Genomic DNA, 22,501 nt, shown 5'->3' on the forward strand with positions numbered 1-22,501 from the left:
CTTGTGAAGAAGACTGGTCACTCCTGCCTATGCTCTATACTCTGGGTGATCAATCTGCTTGATGCCCACTTTTAATTTATGCATCACGAATATCATCAAGTTGTCTAAATCAGTAGAAATGTAAATTCTTAATATCTTTATGCCTCTCCTCTACTAGCTCTAACCATCTCTATACTCAACCAACTTATCCTAGATGTGTGAAGGACATTGCTGCAGATGGCTTTAAGGTTGCAGCCCTTGGCTACACTTGGATTGGCAAAAGCTTGTAGAAACAAGACAAAGTACAGAACCTAGAAATTAGATCAGGGTCAAAAACAAACAAGCCATCTGGACTAGCGTCAAACAGAATTGTCAAACGGGCAGAACATTAGGGTTGACAGCAAATAGGAATCATGGTCAGAGGCTCAGAGAGAGAGAGAGAGAGTTTTGCTCAAGCATCTTTCTAAAGTTAATTACACAAGGTAATTAGCCACAGGAGTAACTGGAAATTTCCCAGCAAGTAGTAATATTAAAAACCACTGTATGGTGAAGGGGCATGCCTGTGAAACACTCAAGGGCAGTTATAAACATATGCCACTAGATGGTGAAATTCTATAGAGTAGAATGTGTTAGTTTCAGATGAAGCTGTAGCAATATTTGAATGAAACACAACAGTAGCATCCTGTAACTTTTTCTTTTACTTGACTTTTAGTGATAAAATTATACAAGTGTTTTTTTAAATAAATAAGGGATGTTAATGCTTTCAAATGTGCTGCTCTTTTTTGCCATAGGGTTTTCCAGGTCCCAAAGGTCAGAAAGGTGAACCATCCTATATACGAGGTGGAATTAAAGGACCTAAGGTAAGGTCAACCCTGAAAAGCTGCAAACTCTAGCATCTAGCTGTTGATGAGTTAGCTATAGCCTATAGTATTTTTATGTAGTTCTTTAGTATATTCATGCATATTTATTTTTTGCCTCAGAAATATGAAATCCTGCATGCAAATATGTAATAATTAACCCTTTGCAGCCAGCAGGAGGAGCAGCTCCTTTGTTGAGAAAATCTTAATAGTTGTAATTCAAATTACATATAGAGTTGAATGAGGACACACATTCCTCCCTTCCTGCTCGGTACATACAACTCAGTATGTGCTCCCTGTATGACCTTTAGGTATTGTTGTTAGTGCTTCCTTGGGATGCATTTTTATTTTTTAATTATCACCCAACTGAGCAGCTCTTGGAGCTCCCACCATCCCTGTAAAAATGCCAGAGTTCCCAGTTTGGTAGATTTGACGCCCCCTAAAAAGTAATAGTGCCATTCTTTGACTTACATTGTCTTTGTGACACATCCTTTGAGAGTATTTCTCTTTAAGGAAAGTATACACAAATATAAATTGTTTATGAAGATTTCTGTGCTAGCTAGATGTGGAGTTTGATAGTAGGCCAAGTAGCTCTCGGAAGCCAAGCCCTCAAAGATTCAGTACTGTGTGATGTCCTGTTTTTACAAACTTACTGTTATACTTTTATTATTTCAGGGAGATGATGGAGCAAACGGCGCTGATGGGCTTCCTGTATGTATAAATTTTGTTTAGTTGATTTAGTACACTGAAATTATATTAACTTCTTTATTTTGCTCTTTTTGACTTAATTGAGCAATTAAAATCTCATGCAAATTGATTCTTTTAGTAACACTTAAAAATTGATTTGTGCTGTGTTGGCTATTTTATTACAGGGACCACGTGGGCCACCTGGACCCGCTGGACTGACAGGCCCAGCTGGACCACCAGGCTTACCAGTAAGTAGTATTTTTATTTTATTTTTTAAACATTTTTGAAAGCAAAAGCCATTAGAAGATAGGTTATATAGAAGTAAAGCCTCTTAAAAAAAAATACACCCTGCAAGGCAAAGGCATAATGAGCTAGTATGCATGCGCGCAGGTGCCGCCACTAATGGCATGATCGCTGTTAGAAACGCATGCTCAGTGCGCTTGCACCCGATGTCTACGGCGCATGCAAATATCTCCTAAACCTTTTGGTTTGGGAGATACAGTGGGGCAAAAAAGTATTTAGTCAGCCACCAATTGTGCAAGTTCTCCCACTTAAAAAGATGAGAGAGGCCTGTAATTGTCATCATAGGTATACCTCAACTATGAGAGACAAAATGTGGAAACAAATCCAGACAATCACATTGTCTGATTTTTGAGGAATTTATTTGCAAATTATGGTGGAAAATGAGTATTTGGTAACCTACAAACAAGCAAGATTTCTGGCTCTCACAGACCTGTATCTTAATCTAGGCTTACCTGTAGGTTAAAGTGGTTGTAATGGGTTTACAACAACTTTAAAGCAAACATCTGGGTATAAGGAACCTACTGAATAGTTGTCCCACCTTTGATTTTGACGCCAATAGGGAAGCGAGGGTAGTGGTGCTTGTGGTAACATCCTGTTTTGTGGATTAAGCTCATTAACCAATAAATCCCACTACATAATTTGAATGGTAAGAGGGAGCAGACCACAGGAAGAGGCGGTAGTGGTGATTTATTTGCAACGGTGTACATCCTTCTAAATCCGTTGTTAGCTTTCAGTAGTCAGGCCATTGAATATAGATTATGTTTGACTGCTATAAGTGCACTTTGAATATTGCTATATGACATATTTAAAAAAAAAATGTTTCTTATGTAAACATGAATATGACTGACCACATTACATTGAACATATTACCATGTGCAACTACTAGTTGCTTTGACATCACAAAAATTTGCGGCTAGCTATGGACTTGCCTACACAGACTATAAAAGGGGCTATTGGCAGTTGTTGATACCACAGCCACCTTTTCTGCTAGTTTACATTTACATTTTTGCCTGCCTATATGTTTCTTCCTGTTGCATACATAGCAGACCATTCATTGACTTAAGCCCCATACACACGATAGGACTTTGTACAAACTTTCCCTTGGTCAACTTCTTTATTGTTGTCTGATATTGTGTCAATCTCGCCATTTTTATTGGCAAGATTGACACCTTGCAAGCCAGGTTCACACTGGTGCGGGGATCCGAGTTGGATCCCCGCCAATACCAGGCACTGTGTTTGGTATGAATCTTGAGGGGGAACTCCATGCCAAATTTTAAATAAAAACCGGCATGGGTTCCCCTCCAGGGGCATACCAGGCCCTTAGATCTGGTATGGATTTTAAGGGTAACCCCCTACGCCAAAAAAACGGCGTAGGGGTCCCCCCAAAATCCATACCAGACCCTTATCCGAGCACGCAGCCTGGCCAGTCAGGAAAGGGGGGTGGGGACGAACGAGCGCCCCCCCCCCCCTCCTGAGCTGTACCAGGTGGCATGCCCTTAACATGGGGGGGTGGGTGCTTTGGGGGAGGGGGGGCGCCCTGTGGGCCCCCCCCACCCCAAAGCACCTTGTCCCCATGTTGATGAGGACAAGGGCCTCTTCCCGACAACCCTGGCCGTTGGTAATAATAAGGGGGCCCCCAGATCCTGGCCCCCCACCCTATGTGAATGAGTATGGGGTACATCGTACCCCTACCCATTCACCTAGGGAAAAAAGTGTCAATAAAAAACACAGTACACAAGTTTTTAAAATAATTTATTAGGCAGCTCCGGGGTCTTCTTCTGACTTCGGGGGTCCTTTCCGACTTTGGAGGTCCTCTTCCGACTTCGGGGGTCTTCTTCCGACTTAGGGGGTCCTCTTCTGACTTCGGGGGTCCTCTTCCGACTTCGGGGGTCTCTCCGGCGTCTTCTCCCGGTGTCCGCATCTTCTGCCGACTCCACCACTATCTTCTGCCGCTGTCATCCTATGACCACGCCCCCTTGTGACCTCACAGTCCCAGCATGCCCCGGGACTGTGATGTCATAGGGGGCGGGGTCACCGCCTATATAAGTCCGTTGCGGAGCGCTCAGAGAGCATTCCAGCTGGAGAGAGCGTCGTGTCAACATCTCTGGAAGAGAAGAGGGAAGAAGATGATCCAGAAGTCCGGGCCACCGCTGGCAAAAGAGCGGCAGAAGATAGCGGTGGAGCCGGCAGAAGATGCAGACACCGGGAGAAGACGCCGGAGAGACCCCCGAAGTCGGAAGAGGACCCCCAAAGTCTGAAGAGGACCCCCGAAGTCGGAAAGGACCCCCAAAGTCGGAAGAAGACCCCAGAGCTGCCTAATAAATTATTTTAAAAACCTGTGTACTGTGTTTTTTATTGACACTTTTTTTCCTAAGTGAATGGGTAGGGGTACGATGTACCCCATACTCATTCACATAGGGTGGGGGGCTGGGATCTGGGGGCCCCCTTATTAAAGGGGGCTCCCGGATTCCAATAAGCCCCCCGCCGGCACACCCCGACAACCAACAGCCAGGGTTGTCGGGAAGAGGCCCTTGTCCTCATCAACATGGGGACAAGGTGCTTTGGGGTGGGGGGGGCCAGCGGCCTGGTACGGCTCAGGAGGGGCGCTCGCTCGTCCCCACCCCCTTTCCTGACCGGCCAGGCTGCGTGCTCGGATAAGGGTCTGGTATGGATTTTGGGGGGACCCCCATGCCGTTTTTTCAGTGTAGGGGGTTACCCTTGAAATCCATACCAGACCGAAGGGCTTGGTATTCTCCAGAGGGGAATTCCCTCTCGCGCCCGCCGCAGTAGGAAAATGTGCTTTTCCTATTGCAGCTAGCGCGAGATGTACAGTACCCTGCCGCCGAGAACCAGCGCGATCCGAACGCGCTGGAAACATTCTTCCGGCTGCGTACTGTAGTTTGTACAAAAGTCCGATGGCTTTGTGTACACACGATCGGACTTTGCTCCATCGGACTTTTGTTGCCGGAAAGTTTGTCAGTTCGCACAGCCAACAAAAGTCCGATGGAAACAGAAAACGATTGTCCGATGGAGCGTACACACGGTCGGATAATGCTCCAAAACAGCTAATTTGCATGTTTGTTGTCAAAAAGTCCGATCGTGCGTACGGCCCTTTACACTGCCTTAAGACCATTCTGAGTGTGATGGGGACCAGTGCACCACAGCTTTTGCGTCAAGTACCCAAATAGAGGAGACTATTTGGGCACTACTTGGAGACTCTCAAAAGTTTGGAGTTAGGACCGCAGTACACAGAGGAACCTTGACATGGGCACTATAGCTTCCACATATATTTGCAAATGTGTGCAACTAAAACCTGTTTTTAAGATGAATTGTTAGACAGGGATAGTTTGTTTTCCTTTTGCAGGCTAGGTGATATGTTGGGAAAATTGTGGCTGTTTGCCCAAATATTAAAATACTGAACATTCTTAATGAGTGTGAATGCATTCTGCAGGTTAACTAAAAATGGTCCAAAAGTGCTTGGAATAAATAGTAAATCTTGTCATACATGTTCTCATGTTCTTTCTGTATACCTAAAATAATTTTATCTATTTATATCAATTTTTTTTCAGGGTCCAACTGGTCCACCTGGCTTTATGGGGCCAAAGGTAATCCTTTATTAATGTAATAAAAAATCCTATTGTATCCTTTCATCTCAAACATGCTTATCATAACTGTTTAAAGGGTTATTTCACGTTTTCATAAAAAATTAAAAGGTGAACTAACACTCTAAAGCCTTTCCCCACCCTATTTACCTCTGTGGGTGAGGAGCTATCAGTGCCTTGATATCCCCGCTTATTTACACCTTCCTTCTACAGGGCTTCCGTGGCACATCAGAGCGATGCTCTGTGCCAGGGCGGACCGATCAGAATGCTCTGATCTGTCCTCAAAGCCCTACAGAGGGAAGAATGTAATTTCAATTTCCCAGATCGGTGCACTGGCTGTGTGGGCAATGAAAGCTCATCTATTATGGAGGTAAGTGCAGTGGGAACCAGGGGGGGTGGGGAGTATGTATGGTATTAGTTCACCTTTTCAATTTTTTATTACACTTTAAATAACACAAGGGCATATTCATAATCCACACGATTACACATATTTGTCCAACAGTTTATTACATTTATAATTCATTTTTGGTATTTTAATTTGTAGGGCAATATGGGAGTTGGTTATCAAGGAGAGAAAGGAGAGAAGGTATGTATTCTATTTTCTATTGTGAATAAAATATGGGTTTATGAGATTTGCATATTATTGCATTCTGTTTTTTATGTAGATTTTACACAGCTCCCAACTTTGTTTAATATATTAAAATTGCAGCTTTTAATAAAAGAGTACCTAATGTTCTTGCCATGAAAGTACTTGGTTGGGCACTTCTTGTTATGGGGTGACAACTCTGTCCCTGTCTCTCAGCTGCGCTCCTGTGTTTTCCTTACATCACACAGGCCTCTAGTGGAGACTACTCTACATGAACATTACACAGGTATGGTCCATTGTTGTCAACCCTAGGAAGCCCACCCTGAGACATGTCATGCAGCCAAAAAATAAATTGTCCCCCCAGCATATGCAGAATACACTATATTACCAAAAGTATTGGGACACCTGCCTTTACATGCATATGAACTTTAATGACATACAGTCTTAGTCCATAGGGTTCCATATTACATCGGCCCACCCTTTGCAGCTATAACAGCCTCAACTCTTCTGGGAAGGCTGTCCACAAGGTTTAGGAGTGTGTCTATGGGAATGTTTGGCCATTCTTTCAGAAACCCGTTTGTGAGGTCAGGCACTGATGTAAAGGAGAAGGCTTGGCTCCCAGTCTCCGCTCTAATTTATCCCAAAGATGTTGTATCGGTTTGAGGTCAGGACTCTGTGCAGGCCAGTCAAGTTCCTCCACCCCAAACTCGTTCATCCATGTCTTTATGGACCTTGCGTTGTGCACTGGTGCGCAGTCATGTTGGAACAGGAAGGGGCCATCCCCAAACTGTTCCTACAAAGTTCGGAGCATAAAATTGTCCAAAATGTCTGGTATACTGACGCATTAAGAGTTTCCTTCACTGGAACTAAGTGGCCAAGCCCGAACCCTGAAGAACAACCCCACACCATAATCCCCCCTCCACCAAATGATTTGGCCAGTGCACAAAGCAAGATTCATAAAGACATGGATGAGCAAGTTTGGGGTGGAGGAACTTGACTGGCCTGCACAGAGTTCTGACCTCAACCCAATAGAACACCTTTGGGATGATTTAGAGCAGAGACTCCGAGCCAGGCCTTCTCGTCCACATCAGTGCCCGACCTTACAAATGCGCTTCTGGAAGAACGGTCAAACATTCACATAGACACACTCCTAAAGCTCGTGGACAGCCTTCCTAGAAGAGTTGAAGCTGTTATAGCTGCAAAGGGTGGGCCAACTCAATATTGAACCCTATGGACGAAGACTGGGATGCTATTTAAGTTCATGAGCGTGTAAAGGCAGGTGTCCCAATACTTTTGGTAATATAGTGTATAATGCTAATTTTGTCATGGGGGAACTAATACAAAGGATTAAAACAAGAGAAGTGCTGGTTAGTACTATCAATGGGATATGGAATTGCATAGTGGGATTTTTGGAAAATCTCGCTGAAGATAAACTTACATTTTCTTCATTCAGATACTTTTTATTATACAAGGTTTAAAAAAGTTGCAAAAAAGGTAAGCCTAAACAGCAGGCTTATAAAGAAAAAACATATAAAATAATAAAAATGGCAGAAGTTCAAAGTACAGCCATGTTACAGATAGAGCAATACAACTGAGGAGGAGTGCTCAGTGCATAATACGAACTTACACTTTAAACTGTGGTCCCTCGACAGCTTGCACTCCGATCCTCTTCTCACTGGCAATGGGTTGGGGTGCGCCCCTACAATGCAGGACCAGCAGTGGTTGCTTTTCATAAATTGTAGGTGATGGCAATGGTAATGCCGCGTACACACGAGCGGACTTTTCGACCGGACTGGTCCGACGAACCGAGTCCGGCGAACAATTCGACCGTGTGACGAACTGTAGATTTGGAACATGTTTCAAATCTTTACGTCGGAAGTCTGCCGGACCCAGTTCCTATCGAAATGTCCGCTTGTCTGTATGCTAGTCCGACGGACTAAAACTGACGCTAGGGCAGCTATTGGCTACTGGCTATCAACTTCCTTATTTTAGTCTGGTCGTACGTCATCACGTATAAATCAGACTTTGGTGTGATCTTGTGTAGGCAAGTCCATTCGTTGGGAACGTCCGTTGGAAGTCCGCTGAAAGTCCGTCGGATAGTCCGTCAGAGCAGTCCGGTCGAAAAGTCCACTTGTGTGTACGTGGCAGTAGTGACGACACAACCGATCGGTGAAGAGCAACAAGAGGGGTAGTTGTCACAAGTAGAACTGGCAGGAGGGTGACTGGATGGACCATGCAGTGTGCCTCTGTATCATTTCATCCCCTGGATAAAATGAGCACTATATTCTGTCTATGCTGGGGTGGCACATTACGTTTTGAAGCCAGCCCAGCGTTCATTTGAAACTAACCTCAAAATAGAGAATAAGATTTCCATGTGGAATGTACTTTCATGCAGTAAAAAAAATACTTGTGAGGACCTTCAGTATATATTGTGAGTATAAGTTTCCCTTTGTTTATCCTACACCAAATATGATTTCAAAGACGGACATGAAATCGTTCCTGGTAGAGGTATACGTTGCCTAAAGTTCCCAAAGTTCCCAACTGCCAGCCCTGTGTTTGTGGGGGTCTCAAAAGGTGAAACAGTCCTATCTATTGGTGCCTCCTTTGAGTCCAAAAATACCGTTTGATGATATTCCAAATGGCATAGTCCCACTGGCAAGACATTCATTCACAGGCATGCCTTTAGCCAGAAGAGTTTTCACTCTAGTATTCAAGGGAAGTTGATTCCATATGAAAATTAAATTGTTTCACCGTTTAACACTTGCTTTATGGGAAAACTCTGTTTTCTTTTATTAGGTAATGTAAGTCAGCTGTCTCTATAGATGGTTATTGAGTTTGTACACAAATGTTTGCTGCTATTTGATTTAAGACATTGTTTTACAAGTTTTCATTGAGCAGGAATGAGTTTATCACCCCAGCAGAGCAAAATGTAAATTTCTTTTTGAGTGACACACGTCAGTAAATACTTCGCTACCCATGGGTCATCCATAAATGATGTCAAGCCCAGGGGAAGTGTGTGTGTGTGGGGGGGGGTCAGATTTTTGTGACACTGTGTGACAAGGTGTGTGTTTTTGGAAGGGGGAGGTCATCACACATTTTCAAATCAACATTTGTGATTTTTTGCTGCAGAACCTTTTTAAGTCTCAATCCAAACTCATCAGGTTGTACTGTGCATAGCTTGTAGTGAGCCCAGACATTGGGGACACATGGGGTAGATTTACTAAAAAATTTTGTGCGCAAAAAAAAAATCACTTTTTCAGAGAATACCAATGTGCAAGGAAATAAAAAAATATGATTTTTGCTTGTACATGATTGGATGATGGAATGTGGCATACACACTTTACTAGACTAGTTCCCCCATTGGTAGAGGCCACATGGCCTATCCCAAGGCACAGATTATGTGAAAGAAGTTACAGCAAGTCTGCTTTAGAAGAATACCTAATTCCTATGTCTATGTTTAACTTTCCTGTGTGATAGTTTAAGGTTAGGTTTGTAGTATTAGATCCACGTGAGGGCATATGACTTTAGACTCAATTCACAAAGCTAACACTCCAGGATAACAAACCTTATTTAGGGGAAAAAAATCTGACAGTTATTTTCAGCCAAGTCCAAATAGCTTTTAAAATTACAGTTCCTTTTCTGAAATTAAAGACCCTTACCCTTGTGTTACAGCTTTGTAAATTGAGCCTACTGTGTTAATGCTGCCAGCCATTGGATGGAGCTTATGCAATTGGGACACCAAAAAAATGATGATAGCAGAACAGCACCACTCACCTCATCCCTTTAATTTTAATTTCTTTGCAGTCATTACTTCAGGTGTTTAATTATTAAAGAAGTAAAGAGTCCTTGTTTAGCTTATAGCAGCCATACAGACCAGTGAAATTAGACAAGTTGCTATGATTTGCACAATGATATTTTCCCTTATTAAATAGGCCTATATAAATGAAAGAGAAGGAAAATAATTTTGGGAAGCCAATGATAGATTCGCTTTACGGATTGTATTATTGGGTATTAATATTGGATTACCTTCAGTCTTAAGTATACTCTGTGTTTCTTACAGGGAGACACCGGTGCTCAGGGTGACCCAGGACCTCCAGCATCCAGTGGAATGGAATTCTCAACTTTCCTAAAAGGAATCCCAGGAGAACCGGTATATGATCGTCCTGTGTATTAGATCTAAGTGTGACTTATTTACTAGGTGGAAATATTACATATAAGTGCATCAACATCAGAACAGTATTTGAAATTCAGTTTGATGTAGGACTAAATCTTTAAGGCCCCTTTCACACTGATACGCTTTTGCTGCACTAAAACGCAATTGTAAAGCACACCAAAAAGCCCCAAAAATTTGCTTTACATCCTCTTGAACTGCTGAGAGCCTGAGCCAGCCCCTTCTGCCCCCTCCACAGCTCAGAGCTCCAGTGAGTGCTGAAGGGGCAGAGGAGAGAGCCAGTGATTGACAGTCACCATCTCACTTCAGCCTGAAGACTGAGAGTTGAGCTATCACCTGTGTATGATCGCTCAGTTCTCGGTCAGGAGCCGACGGCTCCTGACCGAGAACTGAGGTGACTGCATCCACCTAGGTGAGTAAAATGTTTTGTTTTTTTTACTGACATCCATACTTCGCTTTTAACAGATGCATTGGTTTATTTAATGCAATAATAACCATTAATTCAAATATGTCTACATAGGGTGAAAGAGGTGACTTTGGATATTCTGGAACACCTGGACTGCCTGGGCCAGCTGTAAGTTGTTGCTAAAATTATTGGCTATTAACTATTGATAGGTGGTACTGGTATTATGGCTTCATTTTGCTGTCCTGCTTATAAATATCTCTTTTATTTTTATAGGGATTTAATGGTCAAGGAGAGAAAGGGGAGAAAGGCATTCCTGGTCTTCCGGGTGGAAGGGTGAGTTCATTGATAGAGTTTCCAAACAGGAGGGAATAAGCTAAGGCAAAGCTTAATAGTGGACAGGGGGTACCACAGATCCTGGGCTAATGAAGTCAGGAACCCTACCATAGCTAAAAGCCACTTTTACCAACACTGTATCTGCAGATCTTTTATAAGACAACATATATCTTACTTTCACATCCTTTTACAGTCTCATACCAGCTGCTTGAGCCTTAAGTATGAATGTGTTTTTTTCCAGCTACTATAAAAATAAATTACACTTATGTGGATTTTTAAGGAAATGTTTCATATTCTATGTATATTTCGTTTACTGTATGCTCTGGTCAACATTGTAATTTATTTCTTTTCACTTAAATGTGAAATAGTTCATATAATCAATTCATCTCAAGTCTGTTCTGCTGCTTGAAGGTTTTTCTTCACAGTGGTTTACTGTTATGCTTTGAATAGACTTGTAAAGCTGGGGATCCGTTTTGACCATCACAGCTGAATGAGTTTGAGAAGGGACAACCCCCTCTTTCTCCCTGCTAGCAGATTTGGACCTGTCTGATTTTTTATTTAACCTCCCTGGTGGTATGATTATGTCAGATTTTTGATGCTCAAAGCGGTACAATGTTTTGCATGGAAATTTGGCCTTTTATATTGTAGGCCTGTAATTCTTAGGAATAGCCAGGGCTTTTTTTCTGCCGGTACTTGGCGGAACTGCATTCCGACACCTCTGCCAGGGAGCAGGACTTTATTTTTTTTTTAATAACAGTTGGTTTATGGTGCTGCCAACTGGCGAAGTGAGCTGACAGCTGCATAAGCCGACACAGCTACTATAGTTCCGGCTGCAGCCTTAAGAGAGGGGAGGGCGGAGTGATATCTCCCTGTAGCAGAGCAGATGTTCCTTTTGTGAGGAGAGTTGCCGTGTGGTGTGGTGTCCTGTCCTGAGACTCCTGTCTGCCAGACCAAGACTGCTTTCAGTAATTGTTTAACTGTCATTGTTGTCTTGCTTTTTAGATATGTGTCTATGCTGCTGCCAGGATATATACATGTGGGCTGTCTCTTACTGGAGAGATACATGTGGGCTGTCTCTTGCTGTGTGTATATATGTGGGCTGTCTCTTGCTGGAGATATACATGTGGGCTGTCTCTTGCTGTGTATATTCGTGTAGGCTGTCTCTTGCTGTGTGTATATATATGTGGGCTGTCTCTTGCTGTGTCTATATATGTGGGCTGTCTCTTGCTACATGTATATATGTGGGCTGTCTCTTGCTTTGTGTATATATGTGGGCTGTCTCTTGCTGTGTGTGTATATATGTGGGCTGTCTCTTGCTACGTGTATATATGTGGGCTGTCTCTTGCTGTGTCTATATATGTGGGCTGTCTCTTGCTACGTGTATATATGTGGGCTGTCTCTTGCTACATGTATATATGTGGGCTGTCTCTTGCTACATGTATATATGTGGGCTGTCTCTTGCTACGTGTATATATGTGGGCTGTCTCTTGCTGTGTCTATATATGTGGGCTGTCTCTTGCTACATGTATATATGTGGGCTGTCTCTTGCTACGTGTATATATGTGGGCTGTCTCTTGCTGTGTCTATATATGTGGGCTGTCTCTTGCTGTGTCTATATATGTGGGCTGTCTCTTGCTACGTGTATATATGTGGGCTGTCTCTTGCTACATGTATATATGTGGGCTGTCTCTTGCTACATGTATATATGTGGGCTGTCTCTTGCTGTGTCTATACATGTGGGCTGTCTCTTGCTGTGTCTATACATGTGGGCTGTCTCTTGCTGTGTCTATATATGTGGGCTGTCTCTTGCTACATGTATATATGTGGGCTGTCTCTTGCTATGTGTATATATGTGGGCTGTCTCTTGCTGTGTGTGTATAAATGTGGGCTGTCTCTTGCTGTGTCTATATATGTGGGCTGTCTCTTGCTGTGTGTGTATAAATGTGGGCTGTCTCTTGCTGTGTCTATATATGTGGGCTGTCTCTTGCTACTATATATGTGGGCTGTCTCTTGCTACGTGTATATATGTGGGCTGTCTCTTGCTGTGTCTATATATGTTGGCTGTCTCTTGCTGTGTGTGTATATATATATATGTGGGCTGTCTCTTGCTGTGTGTGTATATATATGTGGGCTGTCTCTTGCTGTGTGTGTGTGTGTATATATATATATATATATATATATATATATATATATATATATATATATATATATATATACCCTGTTTCCCCAAAAATAAGGCCTAGCATGATTGTCGATGATGGCTGCAATATAAGCCCTACCCCCCAAATAAGTCCTACCTTGTTTCCCCGAAAATAAGCCCTATCCTGAAAATAAGACCTACAAGGACTTTAACTAGGGCTTATTTGGGGGGTAGGGCTTATATTGCAGCCATCACCGACAATCACGCCAGGTCTTATTTTCGGGGAAACAGGGTATATATATGTAGGCTGTCTCTTGCTGTGTGTATATATGTGGGCTGTCTCTTGCTGTGTGTATATATGTGGGCTGTCTCTTGCTGAACATGGGGATATATGAAAGTGCCTCTGAGATTACTTTGGTTACTGGATATTTCTAATGTTTTGTACATTTTACTTTTATTAACAAATTCCATACAAAAATCTGTTATATATCGCCCTAAATATACTTGGTTTCCTGTTCTCTAAAGGGGGCGGTGCTTGATGTGTAGGGGTGGAGACAATGGACGGTTTTAGGGGCGGAGACGGGCATGACCTAGGAGAGGGGGGTGAGTTCCTGCACCTTTTCTCTGAGAAAAAAAGCCCTGGGAATAACACACTTAAATCTGTCCAATCAAGAGTCAGGTGTTTGGCTGGGCCATTCTAGCAGTCTTATTTTCTTTCTTTGAAACCAATTGAGAGCTTCCATGGCTTTGTGTTTGGGATCATTGTCTTGCTGAATTGTCCACTATTGTTTCATCCTCATCATCCTGGTAGATGGAAGCAGATTTTTATCAAGAATGGCTTGGTACATTTTTCCATTCATCCTTTCTTCAATGACATGAAGTTTGCCAGTACCGTATGCTGAAAAACAGCCCCACACCATGATGTTCCCACCTCCAAACTTCACTGTTGCTATGGGGGTGTTTTTTGGGTGATGTGCAGTGCCATTTGACCTCCAAACATGGTGTGTATCATGGTATCCAATGAGTTTAATTTTGGTCTCATTTGACCAGACTATATTCTCCCAGTACTTCACAGGCTTGTCTAAATGTTTTGCAGCAAGCTTTAAATAAGCTTCATCATGCTATTTCTTCAGCAATAGAGTCTTGCGTGGTGTGTGTACATAAAGACCATGGCGGTTGGGTGCATTACTTATTGTTTTCTTTGAAACAATTGTACCTGCTAATTCTAGGTCGTTCTGAAGCTCTCCACATGTGGTACTTGGCCCTTGGACAACTCTTCTGATAATTCTTTTTACTCCTCTGTCAGAAATCTTGCAAGGAGCACCTGATCATGGCCGGTTTATGGTGAAATTATGTTCTTTCCACTTCCGGATTATGGCCCCAACAGTGCTCACTGGAACATTCAGAAGTTTAGAAAACCTTCTGTAACCAATGCTATCAGTATGTTTTGCAACAATAATGTTGCGAAGGTATTGAGAGCTCTTTGCTTTTATCCGTCATGAAATGTTTCTTGTGTGACACCTGCGTAATGAGACACCTTTTTATAGGCCATCAGTTGAGGCTGAACCAGCTCATTAATTTGCACTGACAAGGGGCAGGATTGCTTTCTAATTACTGATAGATTTTAGCTGGTGTCTTGGCTTTCCATGCCCTTTTGCACCCCCCTTTCTTCATGTGTTTAATACTTTTTCCCTGTGTCATTCCATTTTATTACACATAACTTAATTTCTGAACTTATTTGTTTTTATTTCTTTGTATGTGTGTATGGATTGCATGGGTTGTTAATTTGAAATAAATTCATGTCAATAGCACCTTTAGAAATATATTTACCTAGAAAAATGGTGACGTATTCAATACTTATTTTACCCGCTGAATATATTTTGTATGGCCAAATCTTTTCTGACTTTGTAAAAATTCATTATAATATTAAACATTCATAATATAGTATGCAATATGTACTCATCTCACTCTTTGAATAGTAATGCTATGAATGTTTATTTTAGGGCTTTCCTGGATCAGATGGATTTAGTGGATTCCCTGGTGAAAAGGTATTGTTAGGAAAATCATTGTGGTAAGGTGCAATGAGTTTATAAAAAGCAAAAGAAATGCAGTCAATTCTCAGTGGGTAGCGATCTGTGTTTAGCATTCACCAGGTGTTATGTATGCACTGGAAGTGCCCCCATCTAATGAATCTATAGGCATATAGGATTGTGTGTGCTACTGTTTCTGATCTTTGAAAAAATAGTTTTGTGTGGGGGTGGAGTGTTTAAAAATCTTAACCCTTTAGAGGTACCATCCCTGGAATAATATGTGTAGTGATACCCCTGAAGGAGCAGCTTAAGTTTGTTCAGTCCGTTACCTCTCAACCCCAAAGAACTGTCTCAGCCCCTATGGCACACCTAACAAACAGTGTACTTGCAAACACAGTAAAACAGACACAAATGTAGTGAACAGGAAGTTTGTTTACTGGGAGACTTTCCACGATTCAAACAGTGATCTGGTAACTCAATAGTCAAGAATGGCAAACTGTGGTCTTTTAATCAAACCCAAAATGCAGACTTCAAAATAACACAGTCAAACAACTTAAATAGGTCTAGAGTGGCCTATGCACTCAGGCATAAAAGGGAACTGATCTGACTTAACAACAGTCAGTCTGTTTCCCTCAAATCCTGAAATCACAGACCCAGGCAATTAAATGTGAGGCAATAGGCCACAAATGCAATTTATCACTTTAACATTTAACGTGAGAGCTCCTCTTTAAAGGTAGTCACTGGGATCACTAAATTACTGATACTGAAGGAGTAACAGAAAGGGTCCTCACAATGGAGATATCCAGGATTTTCAGCTAGTCTGGTGTTGGTGCACATGGTGTCCTGTTGAGCAGGATAAACAAAGAGGTACTTGAAAGTATCCTGGTAGGCAAAAATGAGATGTAGGATGCTAGCAGTATCCTGATAGGCAAAGTGGAATGAAGTGACTATTCAGCAAGTGTTCCTGCAAATGTGGACACTGGTGGGGCAATGTTGCTTGACTACCGTGTCTTTAAAGATGGGCAAACCCCTGCTCAACCGTCCTGCGACCAAAGGATCAAGCGACAAATTCCCCGAAAGGCACGACTGGCCACCTTGTACCCTGATCAGCCCACACCCTCAGGAACACCTGGAGATATGGCCGGGATCCCTCTCAGGCTGGATGTCTGTCACCGTCCGACTCCTGGGTCCATGGCAGGATCAGCACACCAACCTCTGGAGCTGTGGCAGGATCATCATACCGAACTCTGGATCTGTGGCAGGATCAACACACTGATCTATAGAACTGTGGCTGGATGGCTCCCCTTCGTGGGTAACAGCAGCCCCTCAGATCATGTCTGAGTCTCCCTCTCTTCCTCACTGACTGACTTTTACCTCAGGACACAAAAAGTATTTTTCTTTCCTGTCAGCAAAGCCTGCTTGGATTTGTATTTCTCCCTGTATACCAGTCTATGGGGCTGTTTTGTGTGGGAACTGCATGTCCCAGAATCCATTGCAGCTCTCCCTGCAGTCCAGTACAGTCTCTCCCATTGGCTGTTGTAAATGTTCCTTTAATTGGTTTTCTTCTTCTAGCCAATAGGGGCACAAGAGAGGCTTCTGAATGCACAACTCTGTTTGTGTCAGCTCACATTACATTACTCAGTCAGTGAAAACAGGAAGAAGGAGGGGAGGTGAAAAAGCCCATGCAGACATGACAGCCAGCTCTCCCCTCTTTCAGGCTGGAAAGCCTGTGTACATGCAGTCATCTGTGTTAATGTAAGTCTTTGGCTGCAATACCTTCTACACATGTAAAGGTATAAAGAATATGGGACTTTGTGTGTACCTCCTTGGGTGTAATACCGACAAACGATTTATATATACAATTTTAACATTTTATTGAGCATATAGAAAATATTAAAATAGGTTAAAACCTTATACACAGGTAGTTCATTTTCTGGCCTTGAGATCCGTTTATCAGGCTGACACATCCCGCTTCATCAGGGCCTGGGATCTTACTATAGAGTACTATAATAATTTACATAAACAAACAATCATTAAGCAGTTTATCACACAAAAATAACATATATTGTATTGTACATATCATGGCTAAGATGGCAAGGCACTCCCATGCTCTCCCCCCCCTCACCTTCTTCCCCAAACTAACAAACTGGCTCATATTGTACTGTCCACTGTTAATTCTTCCCTGTGAAGAACAGAAGTTCAGGAAAGCAGCACTAAGAGAGCAGGAGCCAGCTGCACTAAAAGTTGTAAACTGCAAGTGCTGAGGTAAGAAATTTAACAAATAGTTTATTGGGGAATACTTAATTTATTGTACTCAGCGTTTAAAGAACAAGGAGGAGTAAAAAAAAACAGTCTGCCAGCTGCCTGATGCAGAATTAGACCCTGGCCTTTCTCCCAGACCGTAACTCCTTTCTAAAGAAAGCAATAACAATAAAATGTTGGCATTTGTTTTATTCCTTCCCCCTTTATTAAAAACAATAGTAATATTAGCATTTGTGCTCATGGCAGAATCAGAGCATTATATTGGATCTTTATATCTACTCAGAACCGTTGTTGCTTTACATTGCTCATATGCCACAATTGTGTTTCATAGGGGAAGACTGGCCCTCCTGGACTTACTGGACTTGATGGATTCAAAGGAGTGAAGGTAATGCATTATATGATTGTCTCACAGTTACAGTATAGTATTATTATAATAGGCCAGACTGAAAAAATACCCAATGGGTCAGCGAGACAGCCAGGTTTTGAGAAGGAGAATTCAGCAATGGCAGTTTTCATGTTTTACTCATAACAGGTTTCTTTTAGACAAAGTCATACGGCCTTTATTTTGAATCATCGTTAGCATCACTTGGCTCCTGCTGGAATTTCAACAGAGGTATATGGAGAGTGTAGTTCTGGTCAGCTGGGACTGTTTCTCTCCCTAAACAACCCCTCCAATTATAATTGTTTCCATCTACACTGATTAAAAAAAAACATAACCAAAATGATATGTCAGAATGCCCAAAGGAAAGTGTGGAATTTGGTGAAAAGATGACTTGGAAATAGTAAAATATGATAATCTGTAAAAAAAAATAAATAAATAATCTGGATTGTTGAGGCAAATTCTTCTTTAATTTTCCTGAAATTGAAAATAATGAATTCCTTTAGTTTAGTTGGATATACATTGTCAGCAATGTGTTATATAAAACAAATTGTTCAAAAAGAAAGGAAAAGGTCGCAAAATATATGAAAAAAATTAATCTCCAAAAATAAAACCCAAACTGATATAAAAATGTTGCAAAACCCAAATAACGTAGTGTGGGTAAAAAACAGTGTTAAACCCAATCAACAACCATAAACACAATATATAATTGAAAAAAGTCCACAGAAAGAATTCATATCGTGCTAAATAAATGAAAAAAAAAAAACTGTGTACAAAGTCCACATAAAGAAAATACTGAGTCCAATTCCAAAGTGAAGAAAGAAAGGATGAAAAATGAAGGTTTCAGTTCCACCACAACCACCCGGGGGAGCGAGGGATAGACCTCTCCTTGGGGTGCACACCAAAAGGTAGTGGAGACCCTTACCAGATAAGGTGGACCTCCTATTTATAGCGAGGTCATCAACGCTTGCAGATATAGCCCTCTGCAGGGTCTTATGGACCGATCCAAGGTATCAGGGCCTCCAGACTCCTATCGTCCTCCTCTCTCCTTACATCACTTTACCGTCCGGTATGTAGGGGAACTCTCCTTCCGTTTGTAAAACTGGACGTTCTCTTGTGCCGGAACAGGCCGTGTAAAAGATGCAAAAAAGGGGACTCCAATAGTGTGTTATCCTTAAACACTATTTGGTTTATTCATAAAAAGGTTCGAACAAACATACATACAAATCTAAAAGTTTGCTAGCAATAAAAAACAAACGCCCCTGCTTCCGGGGTCACAGGGAGCGTAGTGGCGTCAATGCATAGCACCGCCCTCTTTTTAAATTATGGCAATATTATATGGAAATAAACAAAAGCTGCATAAATGTATCAGCATTATTATTTCCCATTAATAAAGACAACATATCAACTGTAAACTTTCATAGATAGGTATCATACTATGCTGGGATATGTTCATACCATCCTGAAGCAGAGCAGGCAAAACTGATAGATTGTTTTGCTTGTCTGATTTGGGAGCACAATTATAAAATAAACTGGATAAATTTTAAGGGATCTAAACAAATGTATTATTGGAATTAGGCAGTTTTTGTATACACTGAAGTATCTTCAGCCACAGGGACATAGGGTAGGGAAGATTCTTGAAAGGGATGAAAGGATTAGCAGTCAGGAGCTCAGCACCTTTCCACTTTCCACTCAATGTAACAATATGTTTTGTGGTAATATATGCGTTAGTGTATTTCAAATGAACAAAAACACCCTAGGGCTCATGCACACTGCATCTCAAAGAAGCGGCTCCTACAGGCTTTTAAACTCTCATTGTTTTCTGCCTGGAAACTCCCCTCCATGTTAACCAATATGTCCATGCACTCTGTGGCTTTTACAGGAGTTTACAGGCATATGCTCTTACAGGCAGAAAGAAACTCCACCAAACTCGCGTTTTGAGAGTAGCTTTCAAAAGAGCACAAAAAAGCACAAGCTTCTTCAAGCTTTTGGGCAGAGAAATAAAAGCTCAAATGCCTGTAAAAGCAGCCTTTTTTTGAGCTGCAGTGTAGATGAGCCCTAAAGAACAAAATAGTTTGTATTATATGTAAAATAAATTTCCAGCAATTTATTTTCATCAGAACATTGTTATACCATTGTATAAATTCATTTCTTTCCTGCTTTTTTAAGGGTGAACAAGGTGACATCGGTTTTCCTGGGGCCCCTGTGTATATTAATAATGGTGGATCAGCACTTCCAGGTAAGAGTTTATTATATTTATTTTTTTGAGAAAGAGGAACAATAGAACATTTATGGGTCACAATGTCATATTACTCTGTAGATAGATTTCATGGGTGAAATTGTAGTCCCAGGCTTTGCAAAAACTCGAAAGCTTCTGGACACCAAGAACCCCTAATGTTAGAACACACAGAATCATTTGCTGTTTCATGGTTACTTACCTTTTTGAATACAGTGCAGGCACCTTTTATATTTCCTGATATGGACTGTGGTTTTACCCACAGTGCCTCTTGCATGTAGAAGTCAAGAATGCCGTGTTTTTTACTGATCTGGATATACAGTAGATGCATTGTTGTCTATGGAACATTGCACACAGCTGTGTAAAGATCAGTAATACACTGAAGTTACAGGTCCGTAAAACAAAAAATAGAAAATGTTATGCCGCGTACACACGAGCGGAATGTCCGACAGAAAAAGTCCAACGGGAGCTTTTCATTGTATATTCCGATCGTGTGCATGCCCCATCGGACTTTATACTTCGAAAATTCTGACGGACCTAGAAAGAGAACATGTTCTAAATTTTTCCAACAAAACAAATTCCTATTGGGAAGACGGCTTGTTTGTATGCTGTTCCGACGTACCAAAAACGACGCATGCTCTGAAGCAAGTACGAGACGGAAGCTATTGGCTACTAGCTATTGAACTTCCTTTTCTAGTCCCATCCTACGTGTTGTACGTCACTGTGTTCTGGACGGCCAGAATTTGGTGTGACCGTGTTTAGGCAAGACAGCTTGAGACACCATCGGAAAAACCTTCAGTTTATTCCGACGGCAAAACCGGTCGTGTGTACAGAGCTAATATTACATTTGATTGCAGTAATTTATGCATGTATATGTGTCCATGTGTCTATACTGATGTTTACGCATGTATATACGCATATACTGCAATACTGGCAATGAAGAAGTTTTTTACATTTGTATACACTTACAAGCTTTTACGCTCTTTTATGCGTGAGTATGCAAGGTCTTTGCAAAACATGTTTCTCAGGATCTTTTTGTCAAAAAGATTCTGAGTATAAACATTAGAAAACTCTTATGTCCATGTGCAACTGGCCCTACATATATGATGCTTCAGAGGAAAATATTCTCCATTTAAACTTGAACTGGGAACACTGCCATCACTCAAGCATCAAGTTGTTACGCTGCTCCCCCAGCTGAAGTTCTGCTGCACCCACAGCCCAGTCACCAAGGCACCCTCTGCCTAATGCCGCGTACACACGGTCGGACTTTTCGTCTACAAAAGTCCGACGGACGCCAACGGACCAAAGCTGGCTGACAATCCGATCGTGTGTGGGCTTCTCCGGACTTTCAGCGGACTTTTTCAGCCGCAAATCTGACGGACTTTAGATTTGAAACATGCTTCAAATCTTTATGTCGTAACTACGCTGGACCCAGAAATCCTCTCGTCTGTATGCTAGTCCGACGGACAAAAACCCATGCTAGGGCAGCTATTGGCTACTGGCTATCAACTTCCTTATTTTAGTCCAGTGTATGTCATCACGTATGAATCCGTCTGACTTTTGTGTGATCGTGTGTAGGCAAGTCCGTTCATTAGAAAGTCTGCCGCAAGTCCGTCAAAAGTCTGTCGGACGGGCTGTCGGACTTTTGTAGCCGAAAAATCAGACTGTGTGTACGCGGCATAAGTCTTTTCAGCATCCATAGCCTTTGTTGCTCCCCAGCCACATCCATGTCTTCACTACACCCCCTTCTACACCCCCAGAGTTCACTTATTTCTAGCCTACTCTTAGTCATCTAAACAATCTTGACGTTTGTAAACTTACTTTCAGACACATTTACTTTCTCATAGGATGCATTAAGGTGAAAAAACACAAACCTTTACAACCCCTTTAAGATAGTCACGGACAGAAATGCTAGAGGATGTTTTTAAAAGTGATTTCCTAGCAAAATAAAGCACGGAGACATGGATGGATAAGGAAGTTTCCTTTGAATATTAGAAATAAATTTAAAAGTGTTTTTGCAGTCGAGTTCCTATTTAATTAGGTCTGATTTAGGTTAATTAATGGGGTCAAATAGTAACAGTATTTATTTCCTTTGATCTGCACATTGAGAAACAAATTTAGCATTCACATTGTAACAATATTGTTACAAAGTATTTAGAAGCAAACCCTGCAGAGTGCTTGTTTGTAGTGTTTGTTTGTGCAAGCCTTGTTTTCCATGCTTCTGCAACACAACCAGAAGCCTCCCTCTAAAACAGGGGGTAGGCAGCCTTAAAGATGTGGAGATCTACCTGAACAACATGAGAAAAGTCAGAGATCATCGGGCACAGTGTCGCCTCTTCACACCTGATTTAAATCTTTAATTGCTGTACTACCGAGGCAACATATTGCCTCCTCACCACCTGTTAAACACACTCTAATCACTTTTCAGAGGAGAAGCAGTGCCTGCTGCACTTGTGAATAAACCCTTAGTTGCATTCTGCAGCGGCACCCTTAGGGCTCATTCACATAAAGTTGGGGAGTGGTAAAGCCC

The 22,501-nt window shown here is 41.9% G+C and overlaps 1 protein-coding gene across 3 annotated transcripts in view; it reads left to right on the forward strand.

Moving 5' to 3' along the window:
- Window positions 1–22,501, forward strand: part of COL4A6 (collagen type IV alpha 6 chain) — a 351,915-nt gene that overhangs the window by 245,635 nt on the left and 83,779 nt on the right. For all 3 annotated transcript variants that reach the window (XM_073599382.1, XM_073599384.1, XM_073599383.1), the window contains exons 8-18: window positions 771–839; window positions 1,512–1,547; window positions 1,709–1,771; window positions 5,396–5,431; window positions 5,973–6,014; window positions 10,075–10,164; window positions 10,706–10,759; window positions 10,865–10,924; window positions 15,068–15,112; window positions 17,688–17,741; window positions 19,905–19,974. In XM_073599382.1, coding sequence (XP_073455483.1) covers window positions 771–839; window positions 1,512–1,547; window positions 1,709–1,771; window positions 5,396–5,431; window positions 5,973–6,014; window positions 10,075–10,164; window positions 10,706–10,759; window positions 10,865–10,924; window positions 15,068–15,112; window positions 17,688–17,741; window positions 19,905–19,974 — 619 coding nt within the window. The remainder of the gene's footprint in view (window positions 1–770; window positions 840–1,511; window positions 1,548–1,708; window positions 1,772–5,395; window positions 5,432–5,972; window positions 6,015–10,074; window positions 10,165–10,705; window positions 10,760–10,864; window positions 10,925–15,067; window positions 15,113–17,687; window positions 17,742–19,904; window positions 19,975–22,501) is intronic.

The sequence above is a fragment of the Aquarana catesbeiana genome, linkage group LG09 (genome assembly GCF_042186555.1).
Source record: "Aquarana catesbeiana isolate 2022-GZ linkage group LG09, ASM4218655v1, whole genome shotgun sequence".
NCBI classification, from domain to species: domain Eukaryota; kingdom Metazoa; phylum Chordata; class Amphibia; order Anura; family Ranidae; genus Aquarana; species Aquarana catesbeiana.